Source organism: Rosa rugosa, chromosome 6 (assembly GCF_958449725.1).
Source record: "Rosa rugosa chromosome 6, drRosRugo1.1, whole genome shotgun sequence".
Lineage (NCBI taxonomy): Eukaryota > Viridiplantae > Streptophyta > Magnoliopsida > Rosales > Rosaceae > Rosa > Rosa rugosa.
In genome coordinates this window covers 18,752,441-18,768,567 of record NC_084825.1, presented here as the reverse complement: position 1 = coordinate 18,768,567, position 16,127 = coordinate 18,752,441, and the positions used below count along the sequence as shown (strand labels likewise).

Below are 16,127 nucleotides of genomic sequence, written 5' to 3'. Positions count from 1 at the left end.
CAATCGAGATGAAACTTCACCCGAGATAACCTAATGTCTCCGAAACATTTCTCGAATCAATTTGACAAAACAAAACAACGATCTAATGGTTAGATCTTCACGAATCGAAAATCGGACGAACCAAAACTGTAACTATCCTAACTTGTACAAATGTTCGAGCAATGACGAAATTAAACACACCTACATGTTCATATCAACGAACAGAGGCTAATGGAGCAACTAGGTGGCTAGACGCGCCACTCTAAGAACTTCAAAACCAGCTTAATCTAAATGGTCAACTGGAAGAGGACAACAAGAGGAGCAACTTTTATATCTGACACTAAAACCAAATACACCTGGATCAAGCTAGATCTCCCTTGAAAGATCTCAATGGCTGAAAATTCAAATCCTGAATCCGAGCTTCACAAGTAAATTCGATCTTCAAAGCTGGTATGAATGGAAAGATAAGGAGAAGAGCTTCAAAACTCAGGAAGTTTCAAGCCCGTCACGGGAAAATGGAGAACAAATCCGGCAACTTGCCGCATTGCTTGCTACCCTCCTCTCGTCGTAACGGATGAGAATTAGGAGGAGTGGATAGTCGAGGTAGGTGAAGGAGGTAAAGGTAAAGCTAATGGTGGTGGTGGCGCTGCCAGAAGACTCTAGACAGAGAAGAAAAGGGCGGTTCGAGTGATCGATTTGGCGGGCAGGATAGGGTTTCTAGGGAGAAAAAAAAAATTTGGTTTTGGAAATTTTGATCTTTTTCTGCATTTTCTTGAATTTCTTATATTTAATGAAAAATTTCCAAAAATAGAAAATCTTCCACTAATTGTAGCTCTTTCATACGATCTCAGAAAATTACATGCTGCATGTCAACGAACTCGTACCGACGTGTTCTACGACATTCGTGAAGAAAGGTTTTTGAGAAACTCAACGAATAAAAAGCCAACTCTTGATCCTCGAAAATAAAACATTCCAAATAAATATGCGTTCAAAACACTTTCACTGTACCCACAAAACAAGTAATCGTACAAACTATCACCTTATTAATTTCAAGAATTTATAAGAAATTAATAATGAGATTTCATGGTTAATGGGATCGGTGTGGTGTGATTGTTTAGATTAAAAGAAAAAAAAATTGTAAGTGTTTTGTGTTAGTTGTTTGAGCCTTCGCATTCCAGATTTGTTTTGTTGTTAATAACTCATTGTTTATTTATAATCTGACATTTGAGGCATGACATAGATACTTTGGCCAACTGGCCTCTCTATGCCACTGCTCTCTGTCACCTGCTGCGTTCTCCTTATCAAGGTTTGAGAATAATAAGAAAATAAAACATCGATGAGCTCAAGAGCCCAATAAGCAATCTTTATCTTAGCTAGCTGAATCAAGCATGTTTTGTAATGAATAGATTTCTAGAACTCTCAAGATATAGATATGAGCGAAATCAACTCGATGGTTGGTTAGACTATGATCACCCTTAACCCCGGTGATTAGGTCCATTAACCACATAATACCTTGTGGTAGAGTCAATAGAATATTAAAAGCTTAAGCCTGGCACTAGACATTCTTATCCACATTCAGCCCAATGGTCGGGTCCATAATCCACACTTAGCACTGTGTGGTTAGGTATCTTAAGACAACATAGTCAACCTTGAAAAGTACTTCAATATAAAGAACAGCAGGAGTATATGGCCCTTCCACCAAGGGATCCCATTTTAAGGGATCTCTTGTGGGACCAACTTTTCGCTCGTATTTCAGCATCTCGACTATTCGATTTTTAGATCCATTTCTGCAAATTTTTAGCCAAATTGATGACTATGAAGATATCGAACTATATTAAATCAATGGACGAACTGAATCTGTCTAATCTGAACCGTTCATGTTCATAATTGTAAATCGCAGTTATGAATGCCTTTTTGATTATCAATTTCGCTGAAAATTTATAGAGATGATCTACTCATATATACCTAAAAATTGAACAGTTAAGATGTGAATATATGGTCAAAAAGTGTGTCTAATGAGTTATCCCTTAAAATGACCAAAACAAGAGATGACCTCTAATTTAAACTTGAAAAGTGAGCATGTTTATATATTTAGCATTTATTTTAATAATCAAGACCACTCATTCTCTAGTTATCTACACATATATGAATCCCATGAAAGAATTAGTCAAATAGGAAAACCTTTAACCATTTGATTAGCGCAATGTTCGTTTTAATTTAATCTAACGGACTCCACTTATTTACACAATTTTCAATAACCAAATGATTATGGATTTGATTTATTTTTTGTAGACACAATTCTTGCATAGGAATGTAAAAGAGCAACGGTGAATTACGTCATATGTTTGGCTCCAATTTTGCTGCAGCTGGTCAACAGTCTCTTTTCTTGCGCGGGCGTGCCAGCACCGTCGGGTAAGGTCGTCGGGGATGTCCCTTGACCTGACTTCTATCAAGCGATTGTAGACGAGGAGAGCACCAACCTCGTCGTGGGATTCTTTGTGCCTCGTGGTGAGGACTTTGCTGAAGTTTCTTGAAAATCACAATCGATACTCGATGTTGTAGATCGAGCAGAGCGAGAACCACCGGGAAGTGAGGAGAACTTGCTAAAGCGTGACTTTAGCTTGGCTGGGTTGCTAGGGCGTTACCCTTGCTTGGCTGGTTCTGTAACCGTTGTGGTCGCGGCACTACCGTCGGCTCCCGAGGAGACTAGGACCAAAGCACGTTGACAGAGGGTTTGGTGGCACTGAAAGTCGGCTTCTGAGAAGACTAGGACTAGGAGTGTGATCACCGGTAAGAGAAAGAGAAGGAGAGGAGTTGCTCTTAGAGAGGTTTGCTCTAGAGAGAACTTAGATCATCTTAGAGATGTTGTTGTTGAATGTGAATGTGTGTCTTAGAATGAGAGGAGAAAGTGTTTATATAGGGAAGAAAAAGAAGAGTGAAATGATGAGTGGAAGAAAAATAATGAAAGTAGATCTAAGTTCACTTGTAAAATATGGAAAAGATAGAGAAAAGATGAAATGAAAGCAAAGCATGAAGGTGCAGCAACATGGAAGTGGTGATGATCTATTAAAGAGATTGTAGAAGAAAAATATATCCAAGGAAAAAGAGAAAAGCATCTAGCTTTCTTCATGTGGGTAGGAAACATGAACATATGAATATTGAGCTGGTTTTAGGTCAGTTTCTGCCCCTTTATTCATTCAATTATTTCTCCAACAAGACTTCATTATATGCCTTCGACTTCTTCATATGAAACGTTCCACTATGAGTGTAGATCATCCTGAAAAATTTTCAGATTTTTATTCCATGTGGTTGGGCCGAAAATGCTGCTGGACCTCTTACAGGTCCAGTTTTCCAGTTTTGCTTCTGTAGAAAATTGGACCGATTGTTTGAAGGTCTTCCACTCAAAAAAAGCTCTTACACTCTTCATAAGAAATGATCCTTGGGCTGTCTAGAATGGATCTGGAAAGTTTCAGCACATTTCGATTTCATTTGGTTAGTCTGCCACCCCTCCTTCCTTGTCTAGCTCGGTTTTTCCTAGCCGAAGTAGGAAAATATGCTAAAGTTGACTTGTCATACTTCCATAGTAGGCTTTATTTAGCCTCTAAATATATATTTCGAGCTTGTCGACAATATATAGCTTGAGCCACTGACATTGGCTCAATTTCTCCAACACATGTCTTGTCAGGCCAAAATGTTCATTTTGGGTCCAAACATTTTGGCCTGACAAGGAATGTAAAAGAGCAACGGTGAATTAAGTCATATACTAATGTAAAATAGTAAAAATCCTCAAACTCTTAAAGTACGGAGGTCCTCTTTTTTTTTTTTTTTTGAGGGGAAAGGAATCAGGTTCTAATATATTAACGACGTCACTGCGTCAAGCTAAAAGGATTCGCAAATCCTTCATAATACAACTCAGAGTACAATTCAGACTGCCAAAGGCAGAGGTGCCTAAACTAAAAAGCTCAAACACATATGTGTGTGTGTGGAATAGATTATTATGAGTATACTGCAGTGAAAAAAATAATTTCAAAACCTTCAAAACTCGCATCAGAAAGAGAAAGGGTTTAGGGTTTTGAAATTCCACACATCTATAACTCTATGTGTGGAATATAACTATGTTTAAAAACAACAATTTCAAAACCTTCAAAACTTGCTTCAGGAAAAGAGAATTATAGAAATGTTTCAAAAACCTCCGACCTTCTCATCCTAAGAAAATTATACGAATTCCATGAATATTCCTAGAGTTAAGTCACAAATTTCATCACTAAAATGCCCAAATTTGAATCTCGTTGGAAACCCTTAAAATGATAGAATTCTGAAAATCCGGACCTAGAATTAATCAATCGTGGTCCGAAATTACACAAGGAAACAATAACAAGGAGATTAGAGCACAAATTTACCTTATGGCATCCAATCTTGAACCTCCTCTTCTTTGCCCCAATTCTCTAGCTCGGTTTCTCCGTATCTATCAAAACCCAAACGTGAAATCACAAGGTGTGCAACCAACAAAACCTTCCTACTTACTGGCTAATTGCCAATAAGCCCTTAATTAATTAATTAATTAATTTTTTTTTTCCTGTTATTACATCTCTGCAATTCAATGTCCTTTCTAAACTAACATCAATTTAGAGCAACGACAATCAGCGGGACTTGGATGAAATGCATAGCTCTCCCACCCCAGAGCAATTATTCTACACCTCATTATCTTCCACATCACTTCCCAGTCAATTATCACATAAATTCAATTATGATTTACCTTAAATTTCAATTGAAAGTCACAATTAAAAGGAAGCAACTTTACCCCCCAGACCAAAAAATAAAAAAACGGCTTAATTACTGATTTACTTTTACTATGGTGTCAATTTTCTACTCTAAGATTTATTTTTGCCAATTTACTATCTTAGGATTCCCAAATTAGGTACTTCGCTACCAAACCATCAAATTAGCTAGTTTCTCTATAGAAAACCCTAGGTCGACTTTTTCCAGAACCCTAACAGGGGTAGGTTAGATGAAAATGAAAATCAACATTGTCATGAAGAATCAGCAATCATACTTTGAAATTAGATAACTAGTACGAAAATGAAAGAGTTTTTTCATTGGAATCTCTAAATTAACTCAATTGACATCAAATATTTTTCACACCTCTTTTTATCATTTTAAAATAAAATTTTTTGATTCGTAGATCTCTCTAAAATTCTTAAAATGACGTTAGATACTTGATTTATCTATACATCACTAAACTACTCACTCCATTGCTTTTTTTTTTTTCCCAGGTTAGACTAACTGTTAAAGTTTTACATTTGCTATTGGCAACATGAAAATGTGAAATCAAATTAAAAACATGATTTGATGTAAGTCTAATCCTTATAGCCCCGCCCATTTTCTTTAAATTGAAATGTGGAATTTCCAAGTTACTTCTGACCGCTGAAGTCTTTGATATATTTTGTCCAAACCTCTTGTAAATATTGAAGTCTCCATCAACTTTTAAATAGTACTAGTCAGTCCAACCTCACAACCGCCACCTAGCTGTAACGAAAGACTTAGACTAAGAGAGAAGTATCCAGCTGTTTCTTATAATCGACATCTCCATCAATGAGCACTTCAGATACGTTGTCCCAGTCTGTATTTGTAGACTTCATTATTTTTTATTTTTCATTTTTCATTTTTTGTTACAATTTGTAGACTTCACTATTAATTGATCAGACAACCTGTACATAGAAAGAAACTCAAAATGCAACTGGATGGAAGTTATCTAACTGGAAATGGTCGAGCTAGCTTCCTAGCTATGACATTGATCAGGTCTTTTCCTTGGACATAAATAATTCGCTCCGCCATCCTGTTCAATATCAAGTGTACCACTTATATGACAGTTCCTCATTGAAAACGTTAACCACATAACTTCTCATCCTTGGCTCCCTGGCCCTTGCCACACAGAGTTGAGAGTCCCATCTATTATTGCAGAATACTCCAACGTATAGAAAACTCCATGAATGCCTTTTCTTGTAGTCAAGGTCCGTCAATTTGTAAAGAGTACTATTCCATTTCCACAACCCCAACCTGACTCCGGTCTCTGTAATTGAAGACTTACTTGACCATCTCCATCAATGAGCGCCTTCCCTCTCAAGTCTAGTCCATCTCTGCATTTATCATAGTCTTCAGTATTAATTGATCGTTCAACTTGCATATTGAAGGAAACGCAAAATTCAAATTGCTATCTAGCTGGAAGTGATAGATCGAGCTAGATCACTACGACATTAGGACATGGAAGAAATTCAAAGTCTGTGTTACATTAGTCGACATAGGTAATTAGCTCCTGCCTTCCTTGATCAAAGTCTGTGTTACCTTGATCATCCATTCAAATTCTGTGCCACTTATACAACAGTTCCTTGTTGAAAACGTTAACCACATAATTTCTCCTAGTTGTTCATGTCATAGGCTCCATGGTAATAGATTCTCTTTTTTTTTTTTTTTTTTTTTCGTTTTGTTCTTGTTACTGCTAATACACATTTTATTAATAGAGGCTAAGATGAGCAGTTTGGCAAAACAATCTCCAACTGATATATAATTGCTAGGGTGTACCGTGCCGCGGTGCCGGCCAGTCAGGAGATGATAGCAAGGCCATGCATATTGATACGAATATCATGAACTTGTGACGAAGTGAACGCGTACTGCAAGTTAAATTGAAGTGTCAGACATTTCGATCAAGTTCAAAGTAGGGTATCAAGTTGAAAAGGGGTGTAAAATTGGCTCCAAGTTTTAGAAGTGCTGCCGCATTTATACCATATAAGACAAAAAGGGGTGTAAAATTCTCTGAAATAAGAACTACTTTAGTAACTGATCAGGACAAAAGTAAAAGTTCCTTAGTTTAAAGCCGAACTCGTAAATGATTGACTTTCAAAGTTTCAATGCATACAAAGTTACAAATAGTTGTACAAGTTTTACTCTAATTCAGCAATTGCTTCTAACTCAAGGTTCAAGCGTCGTAAAGCTGGGAGAATTGCATTTGTTCTAGTAGGACCTGTAGAGCCAAAAGGATTAGGCGGCATACTTAAGTTTTCTCTTCCTTCCAACATATGAACCACTACTTTCATGGATGGACGATCCACCGGGTGCCATTGTATGCACCAAAGTCCCACAATCGCCAATTCTTTTGCAATTGTAGAATCTGATCCTTCTTCGCCAATATCCATACGCAAGTCTTGTCCTCCTTCTAGGAGATTATAGATCCACTCTGGATAGTAAATGTCACTAGCATCATTAATGGTGGGACCAATATTCTTCCTACCTCCAACGATCTCCAGCAACAACATTCCGAAGCTATAGACATCAGACTTGTAAGACACATTTCCAAAATTTCTGGAGAAAACTTCAGGTGCAATGTAGCCCATGGTGCCCCTAGCCGTAGTCATTGACACAATACTTTGATCCTTGGAACATAACTTGGCCAAACCAAAATCAGAAATTTTTGGAGTGAAGTTGTGGTCTAGGAAAACATTATGAGGTTTGATATCAAAATGGAGGATTCGTTGATCACATCCTTGGTGGAGATATTCAATTCCTTTGGCTATTCCTAGAGAAATATCTTTCAACTTATCCCAACCAAGGAAACCATTCTTATTGTCTGCTGAGGAAATGAAATCTTGTAATGAACCATTGGGGAAGTACTCATAAACAAGAGTTCTTCTGTATCCATCAGCACAAAAGCCAACCATTCGAACCACGTTGACATGGTGGATATGACCCATTGCTCCCACTTCATTGAAAAACTCTTCCCCATTTCCCTTAGAATTATTTAGGACTTTGACAGCAACAAAGAATTCAGAAGAGAGACTTCCTTTAAAAACAGTTCCATAGGCTCCTTCACCCAGCTTTTCCTTGAATTCATTTGTAATCCTCTTAATATCTGCATAAGAATATCTGCTTGGCTTGAGAGCTTTGTAATCCTCTAAAAATCTTATAACCTTGAATTGATGTTCATTTTCATTTCTATTCCATGTATAGAAAGTCTGGCTCCATAACCATCGTCAAAACCAAAATACAGAACCCCATCTCCAAAGACCGCAACCTCTCGGACACGTTGAGCATCCCATCACAGGTCCTCAAACAGGTGCTGCCTCAAAGGCCATGTCCGATAAATACTGCCGCCACCAACAAGAGAGCAAAACCAATCAGTCCGGTCTGATTGAAACTTCAGATCATATTATCCAACATCACCAAATCCCATAACCCAAGCAAAATCTGAGGCTATAGCCACATCTTCAGAACGAGGACACTCCACCACAAGGATCTCCCCAATCACAGCGATCGCATTCACTACCAGAAAAGATGAAGCAAGAAGGATGGTCAGACATGCTGATATCATTGCAGCTATCAGACGATGGCCAGGTACAGTACAGGGCTAGGTCCTCTACCAAACCTTAACAGAACGCGCTAACTCAGAGAGAGAAAAATATAATTTTTTCACTGTAGTGATAACATAAATTATTTATATTAATTGGTTGTGGTTTTTTATGTATTTACTTTTATTTTTATTTTTTTTCCTTTTACAAAAGCATATTTTCTCGTACTCATGTGTCTTTTAATTTTAACCTTTTATTTTCTTGTTTCAGAATTTGTTTTTTTTTTTTGGTCATCGTCTCCTGCTCTTATGACCAAGTGGCGTTATTTAGGTAAGAGAAAAATTTAGCTAGTGTTTTTTTGTTGTCGTCTTCTGCTCACATTGATGTCAAAATACGTCTTTGGATATTACATTGATACTTTTGAGAATTAAGATATCAAATTGGCCTTGACAGCATAGTTTAAGAACGGTAGCTGAATTTTTATGTTTAAGTAAGGACTATTTATGATTTTCCCTTCAAGATCGGGTCATTATGTATAATTAGTCTCTCATTATTCATCTCTGCTATATCTTTGATAACTAGGTCTAGTGATATAATAATTCTCTCCATTGTAAGTCGAGTTCAGTTAACCTATACGGCTATATGCGTGGGGTTAATTATCTATTCCATTGACCAAATATTCATCCAAGATCCGAGCGACATAAGAAACAAGTAAACATTTTGACTTAGGCCCGAAAAGGCTGGGCCAGTGCCCCAGGCCAGTGGCCCCAACATACGGCTGACACTTGGTTTACATGTATGCCGTTAATATCCAGTAGCCAGGAGTATAATCACCACCAAACCATGGATTTTTATTTGTTGTCAAGATCTATTTATCTTCTTTTGCCTTTTGTATTCTCTACTTACAAGATGAACTGCATGCAAAGTAGTGTGAATTAGGTGGCTTAATTTGACCAGGATGTGTCTTGCCTGTTGCATGGAACATTGATTCAACTTAAAAGACTATTGCGAGAAGATACAAACAAGACTAACCGGAAAATATCAATGAGCACACTTAATATTTTGTCTCCGGAGGAACCAAAACCCACATAGCACTTCAAGTTTCCATCACGCATCCCCGTCAAAGACTTCAAAACATGTCTCTCTCATCCCACATCCCTGAAGGCTAGAATATAAACATTTCCAGGCTATTTCTTCTCAAATTGATTATCACATCAATCATCCCTCACTCTCGACCCTCAAGAAACTTCAAAGAACGTAACCAAGAAAAAAAATAGAAGAAAAAGTTGGGCTAACCTTGAATTCTTTTGTTTTGATAAAACTCGACAAGTAAGGGAAATTAAGTTTTCTACAATTATGTGTAGAACTTGTTATACTGTAGACTAATCAATTGGAAATTATGCTCCCAGATGTAATAAGGAAATTGAACTGTTGGGGATTAGTTTGCCAAATTGGTGATTCCCAAATTGGTGTATTTAGCCAGTAAAAGACCAAAACGATGTTGGAAATAAAATTAATTTAGAATTATATTGAGAGTTATGGTGAGAACTATGCTGAGAATCATGGTAAGAGTTAGTGGCTGAAGGAATTGTGTCCTAAAACAATCATTTTGATGTAATTATTATTAATCAAAAGGGCAAGTTTATTGTTCATTGCTTATATTTGATATTTGATTGAACAAGGTCCAAGGAATATGAGTTAAAGATAAAGTAATCTAAAGAGTTAGATGTGTGAGACCTTTACTCTTTCACACTCTTATCCTAAAAAGTTCCTAGTCATAGGATTATCACTTGGACATTGATAATCCGGAAAGACTAGCACATACTATGTATGCTCAATATGGAGGATGATATGTCTCTTGTCATTTGTGTAGAGACACTAATATAAGTATGTGGGTGCTCTTAATTTAAAGAGTACACTGAACGCGATCATTAGAGTTCTTGTATGGAGTCTTACTTACATGTCAAACTTGAACTCTAAATTGCAATAATACAAATTAGTCCTTTGACCTGAGACACCATAGTTGTCTTATGAGTGAATGGATTATCTCTTGATGATGCAATAATATTGTGTCCCTTAATGGATATAATAGATGCATTCATTGGTATAATCAATTCGGTCATGGAGACATGTGAGTGTACAATAAGGAATCTCTATCCTTAAGTAAATAAGGTGTATGTTCAAAGATGTGATTCAATGAGTCTTTGGCCAAAGCATTGAATGAGATTAAAAAGGAGTTTTTAATCACATTCTAAGAATCACATAAGAATGAAAATCACATTAGGGGATTGACATATCAATTCCATACCCCGATGATGTGATTTAGAACATAGTGTTAGAGAAGGACCGTATTGTATTGTAATTCCAATTGAATAGGTTCTTTGTCATTCTACATTAACTAGGGTAGTCATGATATGTTGCAAGACGTCACTCATGACTTGTGAAGTCCCCGAGGATTAATAAACATTTATAATCCTAATAACAAGGGAGAATCAAAAATGGAGTTTTTGATTCGTAAACAAAATAGAATGGTTTCTATAAACTTCACTGCCTTGTTAATTAGAACCTAAGAGATCGCACACCATATAAGTGGATCATTGAGATTGTATATGAAGAAGATTAAACAAGAGTTGGTTATGACCAAATAATTAATTAGATTTATTATTTGGACATAATTAGGTTTTTCGGGTAAAACCGAACCTATTGGGCCTAAACGATTGTCGGGCTTTTCGTGTGGACTTGGGCTTCACTAAATGAGATTTAAATGAAAGCCCAAGACACATTTTTAGTGCCCAATAACAAGTATGGACCAGCCAAAATATTGGCTTTATGAAAGTCAATATTTTCTTTTAGTAATTGGAGTTATTTCCTATTATATAAAAGTGAAAGCATGTACAAAGTGAATAAGTGTGTCTCCACACTATTATTTTCAGATGAGAGATAGAGAGAGAGAAAGAGTTCTTTCTTGGTCCATTACAAAATTAAAGGAAAGAAGAACACTTGCATAATTTCTTCTTTTCTTTCATCTTTCTTCATCTCTTGATTCACTTGGTGAAGATCCTTAGAGGCCATATCCTTTTGTGGCTTTACTTGTTACATCAAAGAGAAGATTACAAGCACAAGAAGGAGTACAAGAAGGAGTTCTTAATCCAAGGTGCTTCAAGGTGGAGGAAACACACACAAGGAGAGATCAAGGAGAGGAACTTTGGTGGTTCACTTGGATCGGATTAAAATCACGCTCCAAGGGTGAGTAGAACATAAACTCCCTCTTTGTTCTTCCTTACTATGCATGCTATGTTTATATACATATCACAATAAGCCAAGATCATGGGTTAAAGGAATGGATTTTATGTTTAGTTAGTAGTTTAATTGTTAAACTAATTCCGCACTAATTAAAAAGTTTTGAAATCCATCCATTCCTTCAGTGGCTTCATAGGTTATGAGAGTTAGGAAGGCTTAACGTTAGTGTAACGGTCTAATACTTATGTCCATTAATTGTAATGTCATACTTATGGAATTTTCTAATGTATGCCTATATAAGTAGGCTAGTCTAGTTGAGTAAGGCCTGTAAAAGAGTAGTTGTGGAAGTATTATCCAAACTACTTTAGTACTAGGTACGTAGTTTGAGATCGAGTCTCGTCCATATCTCTCTGGAAGCTCTGTACATGCCTTTGGGTGGTACATCTCCCATATTATGTGTCATTCATGCACCATATCTCTCTACCCAAAATAGGATTTTCAATATTTACGCTTCCGCTAATATCTAACAAAGGAAAAAGAAGTTATGACAAAAAAAAAAAAAAAAACGTAGAGTCCATGACGAGAACAACTAGGTGAGGTTATGTGTTTAACCTTTTCAACCGGGGACTGTTGTAAGATTGGCACACTTGATATCGAAAAGGATGGCGGAGCGAGTTACCTATGTCGAAGGAAACAGAGACTGTGAATTTCTTCCATGTCGACCTTAAGTCGTAGCAAACTAGCTAGCTCGATCGATCAATCATTTTCAGCTATATAACAAATTGAATTTTGTATTTTCCTTCAATGTGCAAGTTGAATGATCAATTAATAGTCAAGTCTATACAAAATGCAGAGACTAGACTTGAGGGTATGGTGCTCATTGATTGATGGAGATGTCAATTAAGTCTTTAGTTACAGGGACGTGAGCTAGGTTGGGGTTGTGGAATTGGACCAATACTATTTACGTTGGAGTATAGAAAACTCCATGCATGCCTTTAATTTCATTAAAGGTTCTCCCTGGCTACTGCCACATAAATCCAATCATTTTATGCTTAATTTTATATACACAGCCGAGTTTTATCTGAATTATATATGACTTGGAAACCAATCATTTTACTTTTTATAAACCCATTTCCCAACTTTGGATCGATTGAAACTGATCGATCTTTAATTTAACTTGTAGAAGGTGCAAACTTGGATGGTAATGGTACTAGCAATGAGGTAATCAAGACTAGTACAGTCGAGTTGCATTGCATTGCTTTGTTGACAGAAAATTGTTGCATGAATCAGTCAACTTATAGCAAAATTCCATTTTGATGAGTACTTTCTTTGAAAAGAAATTTTGATGAGTACTTCATCATCACCACTAGAAATATAACACTTTGTGGTTGGTTTCTTTTTTCTCTGCATTATGTATTAATTAAATTATCATTAATCAAGATGCACCGTATGATATTATGGCATGGAAGAAAATTCAAAGTTCGGGAGTCCCTTGGACGTAGATAATGGTTTTCAATGACAAGATCATTTGATCACTAAAATAGTTAACGACATCAATCTAATTCTAATTGATCGATTTGTTGTTAAAAGATTGTACAATACTTGGTATTATATGCAGAAAGAATCAATTATAGGAACTAAATTATGTGATCGATCTGAAACAATGTAATAGTTGCTTAATTTTGGGTATAGCTAATTAATCCATACATTTTCAAAGTTTCGACACATACAAACAATAATTAATTCTACATATGTTTACTCTTCAACAATTGCTTCTAGCTCAAGGTTCAAGCGTCTTGCAGCCGGGCGGCTTATTGCATTTGTTCTAGTAGCACCAGTAGCAGCAAAAGGATTCGGCGGCATGGGTAAGTTTTCTCTTCCTCCCAACATCTGAACCACTGATTTCATGGATGGACGATCCATTGGGTGCCATTGGATACACCAAAGGCCTACAATTGCCAGTTCTTTGGGAATTCGAGAATCTAATCCTTCTTCCCCAAAATGGACTCGAAGGTCCTCCCCTTCCTCTAAAAGATTATATATCCATTCTGGGTAGTACACTTCACCAGCGTTGCCCATGGTTTTACCAATATTCTTCCTCCCTCCTACAATCTCGAGCAACAACATTCCAAAACTATATACATCTGACTTATATGACACATTTCCAAAATTCCGGGAGAACACTTCAGGTGCAATATATCCCATAGTCCCCCTAGCCGTAGTTATTGACACTATACTTTGATCCTTGGCACACAACTTGGACATCCCAAAATCAGAAACTTTTGGAGTGAAGTTTTGATCTAGCAGTACGTTGTGCGGTTTAATATCAAAATGAAGGATTCGCCGATCGCATCCTTGGTGAAGATATTCAATTCCTTTGGCAACGCCTAGAGAAATATCTTGCAACTTTTCCCAACCAAGGAAAGAGTTCTTATTGTCTGCTGATGAAATGAAATCCTGTAGTGAACCATTGGGGAAAAACTCATAAATAAGAGCTCGTCTAAATCCTTCAGCACAGAAGCCGACCATACGAACCACGTTGACATGGTGGATATGACCCATTGTTCCCACCTCATTGATGAATTCTTCCCCATCTTCGTTTTTGGAATTGTTGAGGACTTTAACAGCAACAAAAACTTCAGATGAAAGCTTCCCTTTGAAAACAGTTCCATACGCTCCTTCGCCCAACTTATCCTCAAATTGATTTGTAATTCTTTTGATATCTGCGTAGGAATATCTGCTTGGCTTGAGCGCTTTGTAATCCTCTAGGAATTTTTCAATTTTCAATTGATTCTCTTTTTCCTTTTTATCAGAGCTATAGACGCTGTAGATTACAGCCACCGATATTAATAGAACGATTGTAGTCAGAGCTGCACCTGCATGCAAAGATTTAGTTTAGGTACATGCATAGTCTCAATTTCTTCAGGACATGAGACAGAAAAATAATATATATATATATATATATATATATATATATATATATATATATATATATATATAAAACAACTCACATGTAGCCACTAATTTTCTTGTTGCACCTGTAAAAGATAATTAATAACAAATCAGATTTCTATTCGTGTAGAAAAATAAATACAAAAAAGCTGACAACAGTTCAAATTTGAGCAGGAAATTTATGTGACAAAAGATTTATGCCATCGATGCTTACTTGGTTTGCTAAGATGAACACATTCAATTTCACTTTTGGTGCCGTTGATCTTCAAATGACACTTCCTACCCTTAGCTTCACATTCTGTACAGTTTGGTGTAGACCAAATATAGTAATCGGGAAACAGTGTTCCATATGGAACTAGTAAATCATACATCTTTGTACATCTTTGTAGCGGTTGGAACGAGGAAGAAACAGCATATATATATTTGTAGCCCAGGCTATTGATGCAGGGAACTTGTCTTGGTGGATAAATATCTGTGCTTGGGGTGGGACAGTTGAATAAGCTGACATTTTCAAATTCCTCATGATTACCCTTACCAAAATCTGAGACGGTGAAAGGAGAGATTGGCTTCACGTTTTGGTATTCTAATTGCATTAGGAGAAAGCAATCATCTGGGACATGAACTTGAATTTTCTGGTGCTTATAATCTATGTGTTTCACAAACAATTTTACTAGCATTTGTTTCTGCTCACTAACCGTCTTGTCGCTCTGCTGACCGCATCCAAGATGCTGAAGTCTGTGACAAGGAGAAAGGCGCTTGACCGGGACATGGATAGCAAGGCGATGATCATCATGGTCACCACACATTGATTCTGTGCATGCATTATGGCACACTTTCAAGAAAGCCATTGAAATTAATATGCAAAAAGATGAGATGAGGATTAGCTGCTGCATTTCTCTCAAAAGAAGATGAAATTTTCGGCAACTGAGCTCGGCAATTGATTCTGCATTTCTCTCAAAAAGATCATCCTCAGGAAGATGAGGATTAACGTAGTTTTGCATGTACCAGATGAACTGTTTTATACTAAATCATATCCAAGATCAGATGCAGAATCAATGGCAAACATGATAATTCCATAATCCATATTAACCATGTTCCAGAAGAAAAAGAAAAATGAGGAAAGGACGATAATATCCACGAAGAAAAATCCAGATGAACCACAAAGTCCAAGTCCACCAAAACACGCTCAACGGTATTATTAGTCCAGCTATGGCCTTCCAATATTGACTGACTGACGGTCTGACATATGGCTTACCTATGCACAAGATCACCTAAACATCACAACTCATATGTAATATATAACTGGCCTCTCTCAAGTTTAAAAGAACCAATCCCTCCCTCCCTCTATGTCGATAAGTGGAAGGTCCTTCGCTCAATCCGCATGGGTGTTCATGGTAGTCTTTCTTGCTTGTAGCTTTAAGACATATAGTCATAAGTACTGTACCCCATCTTCCTGCGGAAATATCCCTAACATTAGCTACCCTTTTCGACTGAACCACGACCCAGAGACTTGCGGTGAGTCCGGGTTTACTCTGTTATGTGAGAACAACATTACAGTACTAGACCTACCCTCTCTAAAATACCATGTACAGGCAATCAACTATGATAACCAAACAA

At 36.9% G+C, this 16,127-nt stretch overlaps 2 protein-coding genes across 2 annotated transcripts; both read right to left on the bottom strand.

Moving 5' to 3' along the window:
• Positions 1–6,827: 6,827 nt before the first annotated feature.
• On the bottom strand, positions 6,828–7,997 carry LOC133713935 (rust resistance kinase Lr10-like; the record flags this gene model as incomplete). The annotated part of the gene is made up of 1 exon (XM_062139958.1): positions 6,828–7,997. A coding segment is annotated over one exon (1,080 nt), but the record flags the coding sequence as incomplete, so codon positions are not given.
• A 4,638-nt stretch (positions 7,998–12,635) lies between these two features.
• On the bottom strand, positions 12,636–15,422 carry LOC133713934 (rust resistance kinase Lr10-like). The gene is made up of 3 exons (XM_062139957.1): positions 14,725–15,422; positions 14,570–14,596; positions 12,636–14,434 (listed from the first exon to the last, which is right to left on the bottom strand). Exons 1-3 carry the CDS (start codon positions 15,401–15,403, stop codon positions 13,314–13,316), a joined length of 1,827 nt encoding a protein of 608 aa, XP_061995941.1. The 5' UTR covers positions 15,404–15,422; the 3' UTR covers positions 12,636–13,313.
• Positions 15,423–16,127: the final 705 nt, after the last annotated feature.